This window comes from Achroia grisella, unplaced genomic scaffold (genome assembly GCF_030625045.1).
Source record: "Achroia grisella isolate CSIRO2021 unplaced genomic scaffold, CSIRO_AGI_Agris_v1 utg2671, whole genome shotgun sequence".
In the NCBI taxonomy this organism is placed as follows: domain Eukaryota; kingdom Metazoa; phylum Arthropoda; class Insecta; order Lepidoptera; family Pyralidae; genus Achroia; species Achroia grisella.
The window spans coordinates 484,665-504,823 of record NW_026712758.1 but is presented as its reverse complement, the minus strand read 5'-3'; the positions used below and the strand labels follow the sequence as shown (position 1 = coordinate 504,823).

Here is a 20,159-nt window from a genome sequence, read left to right as displayed (position 1 = left end):
TTGAAAGAAAATCCGGGTCTGTGATTTTTACGAAAGTTGTCATGTATAATTGAGCAATAATTCGTTAAAATGTAAGTCGAAAACTGAGAGTAAACTAAATCTTTCATTAATAAGATACCTGTCTACAGCTGTTTTATTTTCCATTAGAACTCTGCATTTAACTACCAAATTAGGTAGTAGTTATACAGTCATTATAGTTTCTAAGAGTAAATTAATATGCTTAATAAAATACAAAGAAAACTTTATACGTTTAGGTACCTATATACAAAGTGTCTAATAATTTTCTATAAAACGTTATTAAATACATGGCAACGAATTGTAACAAACAAAATGTGAAGTTACTAACAATAATCGCTTCAATTAAATATTCTAGAAAGTCAAATGACGTAAATGGACAATTAAAGTGTAATTTTGTTTTAGTGGTTTACCGCGAGAGGGTGCGGAAACGCTGGCGATAGACACGACACCCGGAAAGTACGGTTCCAGTTTAGATTCAAATTTATTTACCTATGACGTATCATAACGATCTATATTAATAATACAAAATGTAAAAGATTTTCTTACTTTTTCGAACAGTCTAATCATCGTGAAATTGCTATCAGCGTACCTAGTAGGTATATTATTATAGTACCTAATGTACACCGCATTATGTAGTAGCTAGCTAGCTCAGCTAGGTTAGAAAAAAATTGTCAAAGGATAGTCAAAGTATTATATATATATATATATTCCCAATTTATCTACGAGGTACTATAATAATAGTATAATAATATCACAGATAACATAATATTACATAATATAATATTAAATGTATAATATGAAATGGTAGAAAAATATGTGTAATAATCAATGAAAATCACCATCATATATTTATAGATGGTATGGCAAGTATGAGCTGATTGAAAGTTTTTACAAAATGCCGCGACTATCTATAAATTGTGAAATAATTGAGAGACTCAATAATCATTCAGTAAAAAAAAACATATGAACCTTCTGTAGATACTGTAAATAATACTATATATATAGCTTTATAGGTTATAGCAAACTATATCTATAATAGACAGCCGTAAAATGTACAGTACAGAGCTTACTTGCCGTCGCTTGCCGTACGTACTCTACATAACGCAACCCCTATACAAAGTACAAACAACTAAAGCACCACTCAAATTAAGTGTGGCTCGATCAACAGTCATTTTCGGTTACAATTAACCACACATTTGAGTGAAAAGTCAACCACCCACTCCAATTGATTTATTGTGTCCTACGAGTTCCGCCATTTTGTGAGAGGCTTGTATTGTGTGGCGCAAGGAGTTGTAATTATACTAGAATCGAAATTATGTACAAAAATACGCAAATTTTACAAGAAAATATCTAAACATTTTTGTGGAGAGGTCTATAATTAACATTTTTAATAAACGTGTATTTCGAACATTTATTCAAAAGTAGAGAATCCGTCAATCTCAGCTATGCTACAAAATATAATAATAATATGTTCTCCTGCTTATAGAGAGGTTAAATTTGAATAAAGTACATATTAGAGTCTAAAAATTATAACATCCAAATTTACTTAATTTTAAGATGCACTACTGAATCCATATCGTTAACATGAAAAAAGTTTTGGGTAATAATAATTTTTATTTTTTTTCCAATATTTACATTTTACATTGTTCCCTGGTACCTAAACTGAGTAGAAACCGTATTTTAAATACCATTTCCCCCCTCTTACAATTTACAATTATGTTTAATGACTCTATATAACATATAAAAGACAAAGAAAGGAGTGTATTCGAAAATGTCTAATAAATAAAAAGAGTTTCAAGGGTTTATTTTTAACTATATTAGTTAGGCCCTTAGGTATGAACTTTTGGTTCTACCATTCCATCTTATATAACATCTATAAATACAAACTTATTAATTAATATATAAATTATAACATTAAACATACAATAATTAACTTTGTTTTATTATTTAGCCACATTTCATTTCCAAACTTTTTTATATCAGTGTACTATGGCGTGTGCCATGGAGGGTGCAACGCTGTTCATTTGTCTAAACGCGGTAGCATTTTGAAGGGCACTCCACACTAGTTCACAGGGGCTGGGAAAGTGTTGCATTTTACAAAAAATAAAGGTTGGCGAATTAGATAGTGACTATTGCCTTTCTCATTATTGTATTCTTTAACATAATCCTTGTCATTACATCCACACATTATTCCAAAATAATTGAATGTTGCCAAAAAATATTCTCTAATAAATTATCCAAAGTTTTGTAGTACTATTCTCGCATACCTATTGACAATGGTTACTACTAACTTTGAGATATGCCGTGAGTTTATTTGCCATTCCAACTATAGGTAGGTATAAAAAACGTTAGTTTTAACTTGAATTCAATTTTTTATTAGAATTTCAGTAATATGTCGATCATGTTGAAATAATCTAATATCTCCACTATTCACCGCACTTTGCAAAACTTCTACTTTACACAGCAGCCTATTTTGCCAATAACCATGTAGAAACAATCCACTCCCATTTCCTACAATATTCCTGATGCACAGGAAATTTCAAGGCAATATTATTCAGAGCCTGTATTATCGTATAGTAATTATATTGACCACAATAAAGTGATGTGAAATGAAGTACAGATGTTTCGTAATTTATTCAGAAGACTTAAGCCTGAGTGAACAACAAATTGCCTACGTTACCCTATAGGTACCTTATGTATATGTCCTAGATAAACCCAGAATTGTGAACATATTATATCAGCCAATATAGGGCAACATGTTTCCTAAAATAGAAACTTTATTAGTTATAATACAGTGTAATCACTTTGTAAGTTTTTAAATTACACTTTCATCGAGTCATTACGCCGTAATGCAACACGAAATGTCCTGATATGCCACTGACGACGATTATTAAAAGTTCAAATTGTAATAACCGCTAAATATGGCCGATACAAATCTCAGATTGTCGAAATGTGGAAGAAAGTATAATTTTCGTCTGTTTGCCGACTATATCGGTGAAAAAGTTTTTCAATTACAGTAGAAGTCGAGTAATTACCACGACTTAAAGGTATAATTGTAATAATACTTATACTTATCGCTATGTGGGTACCCACTCATAGTTACAAATGAGAAATCGATGCATATGGATTCTAATTTATAACGACTGAGAAACATTATACTGTAGACATCACATAGGTAATATCTACAGTACAATCTTTATCATTTCTGATTGATTCTCCGGCGATGGAAACACCTAAAATGAACCAAACTACCTAATCCGAGAGACGACGATAGAGTTGAGCTCTACTATGTTCGATTAAAGAATAACTTATTATCTAATTGTAGGTATATTGATAATAACTTCTCCTTCTCGCTTTTAAATAAATTGCTAAAACATTTTAATTAAACTAAACCTTAAAATGTAGGTATCTTTTTAAGATTCAGTTTAACTCGAACGTTTCTTCATTCTATCCATTAATGACTTATTTAAAAGCCTCTAACTAATGTAAACGAAGAAAATTAAACAACAAAAATAATAAAAAGCAAGGCAAAGTAGACACACAGAAAATAGATATATATACGTATCCACGTGGTTTACTGCATTTCGTTACCAAAATAAATCAATGATGCATGTGCTCACAGCTGTCGGGCATGGCGTGATTGCGCCGAGCGTTTACTGCGTGCCACGGAACACCTGCAATTATCCACCTCGCATGTTAATTGTTGGGAAAATGTAGAGCGCCGTAATGAGCGGGGGTGACTTTCTGACTTGTGGGAACCCGCATATTGCCAATTAAATTAGACAACTGTATAGCTAAATTTGTTTCCCGCTAATTCGAGGCTCTTGTATATGTCACTCTCTGTGCCTTCTAATTAGTGATATTTATCATCGAATTATAACGCTTTTTCTAACTTAATTGTTATAAGGGGAGTGATTTAATAAGTCAAATTGTGGCAAGTATCGTCTAATTTTCTGTAATTAAAGATAGAAAAGTAGATATTGCTGCTTTCTACGTGACAAATTCAATTTTTGTTCTACAGTGGATACTTTGTTACCTACATATCTACTTATTAATAATAATTGATATACCTATTTACACAACATTGGGGAATATTTCGTACTTTCTAGATTAAATTTTCATTATTTTCCTCGATCTTCTTGAAATATCGACATGCATTGCTCTCTGAACATAACATAAGCAGCATTATTTTAACTGCCATGTAGTAATACTGTAAGACATAGATTAGATAGTAGATCATTTTCTATTGCCTATTAAGTATTTGAACATCGGATAAATTCGTATTCGAAAGTGCCGCTTTGTAGTGTAAAACCAACCCTATTTCAGTTTATGCCAATGCTGTGACCTATAGATAATAACAATATATCAATACAATAAAATTGCAATATTCTTTAAATATACCTACTGAGGCACAAGTGACCATAACGCACACCGTTCCTAGATACTAACTAATTACTACTACCCTACATTAAATATTGAAAATTATTAAAAAGTTTTAAACGTACCTACTACTATCAAGTCCTTTAACACCGCTTTACTTCCGATAGTCGCGGGTTCAATACTTCGCACAGTACAAACTTTTCTCTTCGTTAATATGTTCGTTAGTTCCTATCGTATACCTACATGTTGTATTCAATTTTATCGAGCGAAATGTAGACACTGTTGGGCTCATCACAAAGTCGTCTGTTGACAGTGCCACTTACCATCCCATGTACGATAGCAGTCATAAAGGTATATTAAAATATTTATATACCTATATTAAAATAAGTATACCTATGCCTTTCCACTTACATAAGTACCTAATGTATTTCACACTGCATAGCATATCTACTACGACCTATATCTACGATCTATTCCATTAAATTCTACCAAACAGGACTGACTGCACGAACCGTTTTGTATTATTATAGTTAAATAGTCCGGTATCGTGGGGTAGCGTTTAGCGCTGAGGTAAATTCCACAGATTTGCATAGCTAATCGTCTGGTTACACGCGGCCGATAAGGGAAATATGCTGCTCAATGATTTACATTCGTTAGCTACATGTACTTAATTTTATTAGCCAGAAACAAGCCAATTTATGGTGTTAGAAGTAATTTATAGCAGAACAGGATAACTAGGTATACCTATTAGGTATACCTAGTTACTCTTAGGGGAAGCGAATTGTCAGTAATTTATAGGATAACAGGACAAGGTATACCTAATACCTAACTACTATCAGTGGAAGGAAATTCATAATATCAGATTGAGCTCCACACGGTTCTCCTTGGAAACCATTGTGATTCATTTCTGATGAATTCACTGGATGGATAGACTAATTGAATGTTAGTAAGCCCATCGTCGGTGACTTCATCCTTATCCTATAATTCTACACTGGTGCACTTCAAACGAATGTTATTAGCGCAGGCGGTTGTACAATTCCATATAAATTTATTAACAAAAACTACAAATTGATTAGATTCAGGCAATGTTCAATCCTAATAAGGAGTACCTATAAACAGATTTACCTATACATCTAAACCTAGGCAGCTATGTAAAATTTTTAATCAATTCTATAACATTATAACTGTGGTAACAATTTATAAACTATATAATAGTAATAAGATTTATTATGTAGTAGGTAGGTTTTATTATGTACTACTATATATACCTACCCATTCGAAATTCGGTTTTTAACGGTACACAAACGTTTAATGAAGACCAAAATCTCTATCAACAAACGTATTACAGAGACAATTTTCTATATAATTTTCGTTAGTAATAGCATATGAATTACAATCCATCGGTTAACAAACCGAGACTAAGTGCGGCCGAACGTTTCCGTTCCATCTCCGCCGCCATTACGAGGAAAAGGCGATAGAATTACCGTCCACTGAATAATTTGATAGGGGAAATGATTGATACAACAATCAGGTATAATCACAATCGTGTAGGTGCGATTAGAGCCTAGCCCACGTCAGAGGGCGCCGCCGTCACAGCTCCCGGCAGCCGCTCACAGACGATTTAATCAAGTCCTGCGCCTAATGGCTTTCTCTCTTCATTAAATTCTAATAATGATACAGTTTTTATATTTCACTGTGCGGTGACTTGCGGTGGGTGTGTCACCGCATGAATCTAGCAAGTGTCCATTAAACTTATACAATAATATGTAGATACATAAATAAATGTTCATAATGGAACTTTAGTCCACTTGTCTTGTAGTTGTTGTTTCTGTTACACCTCATGAGAAGTTATATACGTACGTATGTAATTTTTAACTTTTTATTAAAATTAGTAACTGTAAAGAGAGCTTAGATATTTTTCTTTTTATCTTACTTTGTTTTTTACAGGTAATCTTTATTAGAACTAATAGCCTCAGGTCAATAGACACAAAGGCAATATTTCTATATGTATCTACATAGAATTTAATCTAATGTGTTAAATAAAACAAAATAAACAGATCACCTCCTATCACCTTAACGGCGTCCATTCGGATGCACCATCATTGCCAATCGTGCTATTCATATGCTAAAGACTATATGAGCATTACATAATGTATATTATACATATTCGATTGTTCAAATTAAGACACAATGATACGTACAGTTGTTTCTAATATAATTATTAGATAAATACAGATTGTAAAGGAATCCTGAAAACTGTTTCAGTTTTGGCGAAAATATCGAATAGGTAAACTATATCTATTGGACTGCACGTATGTCCGTAAAATATATTACTTGAAAATATCTTTGTATAGATAAGGGTAATGTTATGAATAAGAGTATCTATGCAAAAATAAAATATAATTGAATATCCTTTTCAACAGACATTTAAATAAAATAAGATTAAAAATGTTCTTTCCTCTTTATTTTTTATATTGACAAGTAATTACCACCATAGGAATGTTGCTAATTTATGCTGCTAAGTAGGTATACTTATAGGTAATTGCATAATAGCATGTTTTCATTATCAAAGTGGGCACATCGAAATCACATTAGTGCGTCACAATTTCTAACAAGCAACCTGTCTTTATCGAAGTTACCTAGTTTGTGAAGAAAAACTAGCCGGTTTTCGGAAACGTTTTCACGGAGTTAAACACCATCGCAGTCATGCAATTTCACAATTAGCAATCTCACTCACATCGGGTGGAAAGCAAAGTTGACTCATGTTACAAATTTGTTGTGTTACGGGTGAATAGTCCCAATTCTGCAACAATTTGTTTCTTTTATGGAGTTTGTGTAATTATTTTTGTCTACTGCAATATCAGTTCAAATGTTGACCACCACCGCCAGCTTTGAAAAAATCTTTTATTCATGGCATGGCATAATGCTTACTGTCATAGTAATATAAAATATGTCATTTTTTTACCTACATAGATCACAAACTCTCAAATACGGAGGGAATTGTAAATAATAGATTAAAGGTAGCAATGTAGATACCATTCCAAGTCAATTTCCACGCGGAAAACCTGTTAATTCCTGGTTACTATACAATGTACCTATATATATATATATATATATATATAGGAATTCAGGTAACGAAGTCAGGTCTGAATTCATGCTCATTATCATCCTCCACTGGAGCCCTATTCCAATTTCATCCATAAAAAAGAAATAATATAAAAAAACAGTAAAAAAATATTTGGATCAAAATTTGTTTTTATAATTATAGGTTAATTTTCTGAAAAAAAAAGGTTATCAAGTAATGATAAAAAATGAGATAAATGACAGAAGAAAACATGTTTATATTTTATATACACATTTATTGTTGCATACAACAGTACACAAAGTATAAACAGGTCCATCCATATTACATTGTTTTATACATGTATATACACATAGAGCCGGCGTGTGAATTGGAGCTTTGGGAATGTATAAAAATAATTATAAACTTACATATCACTTATGCAACAATATCTGCAAAAGTAATTTTGTAAGATTAACTTACTAGATGGTAGGAGCTTTTACTCACTAGATTATGTACATAACACCATCCTACCTCTTGCCTTCAACTGGTCTGTCATGCAGGACACAAGTCGATAGGATAGCATTATAGCATTTTATTGTGAAGGAAACAAGATAGTACTTAATATAACTATGATGACAATATAATACTTAGACGTAGAGACCTAAAGGCGAGTCATAAGAGGCATATGCTGTATAGGTATGTCACATACAACTTTACACATTATGTAAAGAGACGTGATATACAACAGTTTAGATTTCAATTTTTTTTATTGTTTCTAAAATGTATGAAGGTATTTATACAGAAGAATAATATAAATTCCGCCGTATGTCTTCAGATTGTTATAATCTCTATATTCTCACTGTGAAACCACGTCTGTAATTATTGCTCAATCCAATAGACCAAAGGATACCCTACACATTTGCAAATTATCTACAAATTAAATGAACAACATTCACACGCCAGACCAGAACACTAAATGCACAATAACACGATTATATTAAAAGTTACAATCTCGTAGAAGGCGCTTGTCAAAACTTAAGCACCTATCACAAGCATTCTATAATTCTATCACAATATCAGTCGGACTTCATAACTATACACACCATTCAAATACTCGTTTAGTTGTGATGCACGATACATAATAACAAGGAACAGTGATTTACAATATTAATTTCTACCAATATCATATAAGGTGTAACGCGAAACGTTTATAAATATAGAAAAACGAGCTAAAGTATTCAATAAAGTCTGCACCTTTACCAGGGCAGGAAATACGGAACATGAGACAGTTTTTAAGAAAAGTTACCGCTCGATCAAGTATATTTTTTAAATTCATACGAACTATGGTAATGCTGTTCTTCTCTAATTATAACAGGCCTTGCAGTTTCACTGTGTAAAAATATGTCTGAGCGACACGACTTCAGTCTGAGTTCAGTTACCGCTAAGAATTTAAACGTCGGCCGTCATCGTCAGTCGAAATTTCATGACAGAGGAGCGATCAAAAGGAGATCGATCACCATCACGTGATAAAATGCCATGTTTATAATTCTATTAAGGATTAAGTTTGACAATAATTGTTATTTTTAATCATCACCAGCTACTTTTTTCTAGCTTTATCACTGAAAACTAGAGTTTTCAGTGATAAAGGTAAAAAAAGTAAAAAAATCAAGACAAGCGGAATTGTCTCGACTCGGGCCTTGCAGAAAACTGTAAGTTTTATGAACACTATTATTGGATTTTAGATTATAATCGTATCGTGTCCATTACACACCTACTACAAATAATATAAGTTTCATTAATACAACAACGATATTGTTAAATCCATTCCCATTAGCTATTGTCACGTTAACACTATATTTTGCTGATGTTATTGTTAATAGTTACATATAATTTATATAATAATAATTATATATATACATATATATATTACATTTAATGCGCGTGGTCTTTTTTATTCATATTTGTACAATTATTAGAATATTTGCTACCACATTTAGCTTGCGTTATAAAAAAAATACTCTACATGGTATTTAATAATGAACTGGTGTAAACAATTTTAATGTTTAAATTTATTTAAATATTATACCTGGAAGGGGTAAATTAATCCTAAATGGTACAAGCCGTACCATTTAAGATTCAATGTCATGGTTTCATAGAAAACCATCAAATTGTTTACCAATACACATTAAAAGTATTTTTTTTTATATAAAAGAAGAAATTAACAGCGGTGGTAAATTTACACATATATAGGTACTTATGATTATATACCGGGAGCGACATACAATTTTTTTGGTTTGATATCCAATTTTAACAGTAAAAATGACAATGACTAAATTAATGCTTATCTTAGGTCAATTTGCATTAATATCTTTTTTATTATATATAATAATTAGGTTAATATACAACACAGATATGAACCACGCATTAACCCCAAATTTCATGGCAATTTGTCAAGACCTTAAAACTTTAAATAAACTCACGAGTATATAACATAAGTAAGGATATTTTTGGTAATCCATGACATATGCAATATTTTATACAAATTTATGAGTAACACTAATTTAGTCATTGTTCTTTGAACACTGATCTTAGATATAAGATCAACAACATCACTAGCGCTATATTTTTAATGACGACGACATTTCTATTGCTGTGAATGTCTAAATCCATGTGCAGCCGAAATGCACATAGGATTCCATTTAATTACACCCTTATGTTTACAAATTGGTTATAGTATTTCCAAATATATATATTTATTATAGATTAAGTTACATATATTGCTGCACCTTGTAGTAGAATATTAAGTTGCCTTCATTGTACTATTAATTACAAAACGGCAGTTGTGTCTATGTATTAATATTAATGTCTAGGTATTATTTTGACTACTGTATACATACAGAATACCACCATTAGTAACATAATGTGTAGAAATAAACAAAACTGAATTAAAAACATTCAATTTCCATTAAAAGTGCGATGTATAATATATTATCAAGTAAGTGACATTTTGGATAGTAATAAAGTATTACTACAAAATGATACAAAATAGACAGAAATAATGATGTAATTGTAATGCCACCCGTATTGCAGTTGCTAGACAACCAATTACTCTATAATTAAATTGTATACAGAAGCACGTACTTTTCCAAATAAATATATATTTACATCTTAAGAATAAGATCATAAATAGTTTCACTGTAAATCAGACAGAAATTAAAATTACCAATAAAATTCTTGTGGATTCTAAGCATTAAATAAAATTATAGCGATATACAAATTAATAGGAGATAATTATTTACAATACAACTAATTATACCATTGCGACGGCAGGAGAGCGCGTTCAGAATGGTCGTCCATTCTGTGGTCGATCGGGCAGCTTGGGAGGCACGTTCGGCACTGGGCGGCTAAAGAAATACAAATATGTATTATTAAAATGGATATATGTATATGTATAAAACACTAATTATATTTACAGTAATGCAAAGTTACGTTTATCATAAGGTATACATCATATTTACAATTGAAGTGATAATTACATACGGTTTGAATACCTAATACAAAACATTCATAAGCTTAAATAAATCCGCTACTAAGCTTAATAAATATGTATATGTCATCTAACTAAAGTTTACTCCTGGCCATGCATTTTCTTAAATATTATATTATTTCTAGTGTATTTCATACTACTCTACGTGACGTTTCTAAATACAAATAGAGTATGTGAATTTTCGCTAATAGCTTACGCATTAAAACTCGACATGCTATTGCCAGAAACCTTTGCAATAACTACTAGTTACTTGCTGTTAATAAAGCCTAAACATTAGTAGCTATATTATATTAGTTACATGCACAATTCCTAAATCTAACAGACTATATTGGAAGCAAAACCCACTAATTTTGATATTTCAATAAGAAACATACGAATGGAATCTATATGAACTATATTACTTCTTAAAAAAAAATATTAAAAAAACCTTATTGAAATATTAAACTGCAATAGTATAAACTGAGCTTACCTAATATATGATCCTTTAGGGAAATACATTCCCAAAAAATAGTTAGTATGAAGCCAATGGTATTTTATATGCTAACTACTGGAATAAATCAAACATCTTTAATACACATATAGCATTTAATTACTCTATTTATACAGCATAAGATTAACAATATTCATAAACTATATCAAATCCAACAATCACTGCCTATACCTTTTTCAATGGTACTAATGCTATTAACAAGGGAGAGAGCAAAATGTTAGAATATGATTTCGGTTACTTTGTATAATAATATTCTGCTAATATCGATAGAGCAATAAGACGGCTACATTGTTATACCGCAATTTGAATACATCTCTCCATCTCCATCCATCACGCGGAGACCTGCAACCTGAGGTTTTAACCAAGCGAGCTACAGACTGGTCCATAATACGACGACAATATACAACCTCGAACCCGAAATATTTGTGAACAATACATGAATACTTCACTATCTGACTAAAGTAGGTATATAATCTGTATACATGAACAATACTAATAGCAATGACACGATGATGACATACTTTTTATAATTATGTACGGGAATTTAATAAACTGGTCTTGTTTTCGACTTTGGCGACAAGTGTAGTGAGTGCAGCGGGTCCGCTACAGCGTCTCATCTTCGCTGATGTAGCGAAAGACAAGACATAATAAATTCATTAAATTTCCGTAGATAGTTATACAAAATATATTACGACATACAGCTAATATATTCTGAAAATGTCTAATGCACGTTACTATATGTTACTAATAACGTATTCATAACGTATTGCCGTCATTAAAACATTCTAATAATTGACCAAAGATATTGCTAACAGCAACAATAAAGAGGACAACTGCTTTGGTCTTAGCCATTATAAGTACAATTTTACATACAAACTTTAATCAATAACCTCTTGAAAGTTTCATAAGTTAGTGTTACATCATTATAATCTAATACCAGATTAGACTGATACAATTGTAAATATATAATAACAAACAAGCTTGGGGTATAATAGTTCTGAGTAAATGCATATAACAATATGTATATATTATACGACTGAGCACTACTAAAGAAGGGGGAGATATAAACGGGTGGAGCGCGTCGTAGCCCTAAACTACTGGAACACCTATACACTGAAGTGAGAACATGTGGTAACCACTGTCACTACGTAAGCTAGCTCTACGCAACGGAGGTGTCGAGTGCGTAAACATCAACAAACAAACGGACGAGCCGCGCTTTACATATGTACGTACAACTTTAGCACATTTACAAAACAATGATATGCACGTTTGGATGCTCGACGATCGCTCGCAGCGATCCCGCCTGCGTACCAACTGATCTACGTAATTCAATATACACCTATCTTAAGTCACTGACTGTAACATTTACAATTAATTACATAAAGTAAATTTAATTACACATTTCGATAACTGTTAGAATCATAATAACTAATAACCCGCTTCTGTGGTGGCGGTTAATTATACCTAGTATATATATTACTGTATATACTTTTCAAACAATAATTTCATTCACAGATAATACTGAACTTATACACTATTTTTTTTAATCAAAAATACAATGTACTCTTCTTCTTACAACTCTTTGGAATGTTGCTCGTTTCTGGCGCATGTCTAATATTAGTGAACTGATCTCTTAGTAAATGCGTGTGATCTTCAAAACATCAATGCTTCAAATTGAGCAAGAATTATTGCTTTCTTTGCTTGAGCAATAAATTAAAAAATATCAAATTGAAAACCATAACATGTTAACATTAACATGAAATTTATATTACAATACTGTAACATACTGTATATTACATCACATAAGCATCGTTTAGTTGTTTGTGCAAAAACATTAGCGTCACCATATATTTTAAGGACATAGACGCAATATTCACAAAGACTGATCGACTCAGTTAATTTTCAATTAGAACAATAACAAATTCAAGTTTAATTATGATACCAAATATGCTTTCCTTTATAAATAATTTGCATGGTTTCCATTACATCCAATGTGTCACTGAGTTCATCAACCTTTATACATGTTAATATGAAATGTTTCACTATCAAATGTATTTATAGTTGTACAATGTAATTGATTCCACAAATTATAAATTGCACGCCACAGACGAACTAAAATGTAAAGCGACTGTGTTAATATTTCGCACACATTACACAAGGTAACTATTTCTCAACCACACACAAGCATATAGACAGAAATGTTTACATTGATTTTGATATTGTCACGAAGATGAATTATTAATATCAGTTAACTAAAATATAACTTAGGTTATCAACAGCCCATCAATAGAACCTTAACTAGATATCTCATCGCCGATACTTTAATATGTCAATAAAGGTGATTAGGAGTATCTTCCAATCTTTTGTAATGTTTTAATATCGTTAACGAATTTGGTTGATATTTAAAAATATAATTTATATTGTATGTACACCAATAACGTTATGTGATATACTTTATACATATATTTTTAACATTGTCATCTATGTCAATTCTAAGTAGATGCCTAAAATGCCACCTATCGTCATCCCATATACTCGCCATTATATACATATTTGTACATCAATAATTTAATAAATAGATAAATATTTTTTAAGGAGTAGAATTTACGATAAATTTCATTTTTGCTACGGCCGACATACGACATATTGTAGTATCAACGAAGATATCATGTAAAATGAGACCGTTACGATCTATTTGGCATAGTACTGAGTGTTAGTGGAACCATACATTAGGACAACAATGCGTTGCACAACAATCAGTCTGTGATTTACTTGAATCTTGCGAAGGCGGAGCTGAGTTCGTTGATGGCTGCGTTGGTGACGGCCTGCCCGACGGCCTGGTTCACCTGCTGCCTCATGTGCGGCGGCATCTGGTTCATGGCGCCCATCGCCGCTCCCGCTGCACCCCCGCCGCCCGGCCGCCTAACATTTTTTATTATTTTAACTCACATTATTTATTGCATTAACGGCACAAAACTATATATCGTACTATAATTTTATTCCGCGTATTCTAAGTGCAAGCTAAATTGAAGCCTAATTTATGTTAAAAGATATTTGAAATACATTGCTAAATTACATTTACATTTTCCTTTTCACTGAGTTGTAAAACAGTCACCTTTCATTTCATTTCCAATTCAGAAATACAAATCTTCTGGATTCATAAACTTTTCAGATATTGCATTTCTATAATACTTGCCCATATCAGGCCCATACCTAGGAATGCCACTATAAATCTAATTTAGATTTGTGCAGTTGTACACACAAGTGAGTTAATAAGCTCACAGCTTCTCTGTAAGACACATCGGAGCAATGTAACCGCCATAAATAAACCAATTAATAATGAAGCTAATATATAATATAGATAAAATATAATTCTTACAGGGTAACTGTGAAATAAAGATAATAATAAATATTTTCACACACAACAGTTAACATTTAAGAAAATCTACTACAAAAAAAATAAGATAGAGTATTCAAGTAGTTAACACATGGAAGCCTTTAAACATTATATGTAAAATTAATGTACTTCTTTCTAATTATATTATAACTAGTGCAATAATAACGATAAAAAAATATTGAAATATATATATATATTCCTGGAAAACATTAGACACAGAGTCGTTCTGAAGACCACACACTTTATTTTTAAGCTAATGAATGCAATGTTTTATCAAATGTATTAATCTTCATATAAAAAATATAGTTGTCATGTACTAGGAACTTGGTTTTAATTGTTATATTTGGTACTTGTTTGAAAGTAACAGGTTAAACCTAACCAGTTTGAAACATTTCCAGAAACAACACATAGTAAATTTATATAGTATGCATGGTTTAAGTATAATAAATATGTCGAAGATTAATTTTACCCCGACAAAATAATTATTACTGCGCCACCACACTCCCAGAAAACGGCACGAAATATCGTTCTCAGTTCTGTTTTAGCTCACCGTATAAATAAGGGACATATACTGAATAGACACCTATTTGGACTATTTTATTGAAATATCATCTCTCCGCAGGCAGTCTTTACTTTTCGATGATACCACAACAAAAAATATATATGGATTTATTTATTTATAATATTTTATTGACCCAAGACAATATTAGCCAGCAGATATTAAAAGGCAGAATCTTATCTAGTTACAGATTACCTAATTAAAATGACTGCCTACAGGAGAATATAAGCTGAATTTACTATATCTATACTACAAATAAATTATTTCATAAATTTTACTATGAATTTCATATTTTTATGGAAGCAATATTCTTTTATATCATAAGTATCAATTACATGACTAATAATATTGTATATTAATATATGTATAATTTTATAAATTTCATGATACAGTTGTTAACTTAATACAATCAAATGTTTAATCATAAAGTATTAGTTAGACAAAATATTCGTGTTTTTAGTCAGTTCAGCGCTGACTCAGCTTTGATATTAATATATTATTATGCCACTACACAATGTTAGGTAACGCATGCTTAAACGTAGGCCCGTGTACTAAGTTAACAAATTCATAAGAGTTAGTACCTTATTTGTGTACGTAACTTAAGTTAGTTATTTAGTGAGGTCGCCGTGTAGAACGTTTAGCGCCGCCTGCGAAAACAACCATAACTCAATATGCGCTGCTTGTGCTAATACTTATATTAGTAGCCATATGGTGTTTAAAAATGTACTGTGATTCTGTTTGGTGATTAATTAGAAATTCACACACTCACACACAAAAAATTCAACAAATGTTATTAGTATTCTGTATATTTCAGTAACGCTTTAGTTATAATACCATATGACAATATTATAGGGACTAATACGGTAAATATAATGTTCTACAATCTACACACAGTAGCGTACTTAATAATTATAATCATATAATTATTTGTGTGAAATATGCACAAAGGAAAGTTGTTTCTTCCAAATTCGTACATAGCGTATCGTTGTGCCATTATAAATTTTAATGCTATGTATAATAATTTTATTATTTAAACTACGCTTTTAAAATTACTCCTTTAGTTTTTTAACAGTACAAATTTAACTACCACGTATATAAATTATATTAGATTATTTAACCACAAGTTTTTATTATTAGCACAAACAAATACGAATAATTCCAAAATTTACTACGGTCAAGTTATTATTGACTTTTAACTAATATTTATTATTAACTTCCCACACAAATACATAATACTAAATATAAATACGTAAATAATGATAAGTATAAAAGCATACCCTTTATAAATGCATAATATGGCTGTTACATTACCCACGCATATGCCTGTTTCTACATACTATAAATGTATTAATTTATGATACCAAAGCAAAACGGGCACACCAGGCGTTCTATACTAAATGGACATGACATTTCATGTATTCAAGTATAACAAACAGAGAATGAAATATGAAACAATCTGTATTCTATATTTACGTCACGGATCAAAAATTATTACTTACTATATCCTTATTTTTAGTAGAAAATTAATCTGATAGTTATTACTTAACGAATAGTATTCCTTGTTTAGAAATAAGTATTTAGAATTAATCATTGTATACCCATGATCCTTATGTTAATCCAAATCATAGAATACAATTATGAAAATAAATTATACTTATGACAAATTAATATTTATTATTATTAATAAACAAAACTGTTATGTGAATATAATTACTCTGTTCTACATAAATATTCGTTTCTCTGTTAACTTTCGAATATATCAGAATGAATTTTGATTTCCAGCATTCCGATATAAAATGCTAATATTTAAATGTAAATTGTAATTTTTGCTGTAATCGAATTCATCAAACAATACGTAATTCGTAAATGTGTTGTCATCCGTGAACGTAATACTTTGCGAAGTACAATATATATAAAGCACTTATACGAGGTAGACATTTGTCTACTTTTAGAAATTATAAAACCCAAAACCTTATTCAAGTAGGTTCGAACGGCGCGGGGGCCGGAGGAGGGTCTGTGGGTATGAGCGGCGGGAGGGTCGGGGGACTTAGTGCCGGTACTCACATGGGTAAGAGCGGCGCAGGGTCGGGGGAGAGTGTGCCGGTACTCACGTGAGTACGACCGGCGCGGGGAGCGGAGGAGGGTGTGCCGGTACTCATGTGGGTACGAGCGGCGCACGGTCGGAGGCGAGTGTGCGGGGGGTGGGGGAGGATGTGCTGTTACTCACGTGGGTATGAGCGGCGCGGGCAGGCCGGCGGCGGGCCCGGGGCGCGAGGCGGGCGGCGGGGGGGCCGCGCCGCCGGGCCGCGACGGCAGCGGCGGCGCCGGCCGACCGGTGCCTGCGCCGGGCGGTGGCGGAGCCCCACGCTGACCAAGCGATCCTGCGCATCGAACAAAACGACTACATTCAAAAACAATCCTCCGATATGAAAAAGCTGCTGAATTCCCATTATCGACTAGAAAATTTATTGAACGTATTCAAAAGCTAGTACTTAATCTAATAAGTCCTCTTTGTAATATTGGTTTAGACAAATCATCTCTTCATACATACATAATGTAACCGTGAACAATACTTCTACGTACATATGACGTTAATATAACAAAAATATAGTTTTGTTACTTCAATTTAGGAAACATAAATATCGACGACCCAGTCTCTGGAAATTTAGGCGTATTAACCAAAATCCACTCGAAACTTCAAAAAAATAAATAATATCAATATATTAAGTTAAGGAAACATATCGAAACTATCAGCATCATAGATAATGCACCGCTATCAGATATACATCATCGGAGAACTAGACGCCGCAGGAAGGATTATAATATTCTACTAATAACCCAACGTCAGAGTAGTGTACTGTTTGTAAAACGGGTTCTGAAAAGATATGTGCGTGTACCCGCCAACCTTCTAAACATCTTTTTTTCATGAGTACAAATCATCGAGTTTTTAATGAGTACAAATCTCACATATCGAACCCATTCCACCAAACGGTTGGTCAAATCTATGAAAATTTACTTCACGTTAAAAAAAACAACACAAGGTACTCCACCTTGTTGTGCGGGAGCGGCGCGGCGCATGCCGCCGGGCGAGGGCGGCGAGAGGTTGGATTCGAGACGACTCTCGAGCCAATCGTTCTTGACGGGCGGCGGCACGGGCGTGCTCACCGTCGCCATCGACACGTCCCCGATTATATGTAGTGCCTCCTTGCACGCGTGGTACATGCGCAGCATCTCCTCGCGCTTCTGAGCCTCCTCGGGGGACTCCTCCATCATTTGCGACTGTGACACCACAACGATTACATTATTTACACGTTGTACTATTAATTAGCTAAATAAGCGATTTCGTACCCGCAATAACAGTTTATACATTTTTTTGTTTAGGAACCCATTGAAATGATACAAAAACTAAATATTACACACACAGAAAGATAAATATTTAAAAACAATTTTTTACCCATGAATGTTAGATAACAAAACTGGACAAGCGGAACTACATTACAACTTTCATCTAAAAGGTCCGTATCACTACGTGTTAAACGAAAATTAAAATCTTTATTTATTTGCTTTACGTAAAATTAAAGTGTTTAGGTACAGAATTTATAAACCGACAAAGTTACCTGATCGCCAGAAGCATATAGATGTGCTAACAACTCTCCGTTGATGAAATCTTTGGCGTTATTAATAATAAGCATCATGATAGTTTTGGGCACAAGATCCCTCGTTGTCTTTGTGACTATGCGCATGTAGGAGTCGACCAAATTCCTTATGGTCTCCACTTGCCGCTCGAGCTGCGGATCCATGCTACTTGTAACGGCACTGTCAGAGCTCTGGAAAAAAAATCACATAATACATAATTATTATTTATACAGAGAATCTATCGAATAGTCGGCTAAAATAAGTGATATAGAAAAATATTATATTACAAAAAGATTAGAATTTAATTTTTAAACATTTTCCAATGCTTATCTAATTGTGTGGACGATAACAATTTTTAAATATTGAATAATAAGTTTTAAATTAAAAGAATAACAAGTATACAATAATATATTCGTTCGTTGCATAAAAACAAGCATTAATTTTCATCATTTTTCTATTTTGAAAATTTTATTATTGAACTTAAAAAACGTCATACCTGATTTCATCGTTCGAGAGAAGATATTAAAATGTGAATATTCAAAGTAAGTTTATTTGAGCTTTTAAATAATAATGCATGAGGCTATAATATTCTAATATAATAGTAACATAAATCGTTTTTAAAACATGTAAAATCAAACCACTACATTTAATCTCACAAAAAAATTAACGCAAAGGACATCACGTCTATAAACGAGTAGGTGTTGTATCCTTGAACCTAACACGTAAACAAGCCCAAACCGAGTAGTGCTGAAACCCAGCATACATTTTTTTATTAAAAAATATGAAGCATTCTAAAATACGAATGTGAAATTGTAAAATATCAATATAAAAAAAAAACATGCAACACATCAACCTCATGTCACCCCAACCCAGTACAATTGTTTTAAATTAAACTCCTGAAACAAAGCTAATCTTAACTATTAATATAAAGGTCTATTCAGATAAACATATTATTATTATATATGTATTTGTTTATTCGCAAATTTATGTATTTAAACATTTGTTAAAATAATAGACCATAGAACAATTCTAATTTACGTGTTAGAATGTACATACTACATACATAAT

At 32.2% G+C, this 20,159-nt stretch overlaps 1 protein-coding gene across 7 annotated transcripts in view; it reads right to left on the bottom strand.

Annotated features, from left to right (window-relative positions):
• Positions 1-7,755: 7,755 nt before the first annotated feature.
• LOC131842959 (dynamin) overlaps positions 7,756-20,159 on the bottom strand; it is a 49,632-nt gene continuing 37,228 nt past the window's right edge. For 4 of the 7 annotated variants that reach the window (XM_059191534.1, XM_059191535.1, XM_059191533.1 and 1 more), the window contains 5 exons: positions 19,073-19,282; positions 18,506-18,734; positions 17,683-17,836; positions 14,272-14,421; positions 7,756-10,866 (listed from right to left, as the gene is read on the bottom strand). In XM_059191534.1, the coding sequence (XP_059047517.1) occupies positions 10,803-10,866; positions 14,272-14,421; positions 17,683-17,836; positions 18,506-18,734; positions 19,073-19,282 (807 nt within the window). In that variant the 3' untranslated portion in view covers positions 7,756-10,802. Of the gene's footprint in view, positions 10,867-11,478; positions 14,422-16,036; positions 16,103-17,678; positions 17,837-18,505; positions 18,735-19,072; positions 19,283-20,159 lie in introns of those variants that run through there. The other 3 variants (XR_009357506.1, XR_009357507.1, XM_059191537.1) reach the window with 3 other exon arrangements.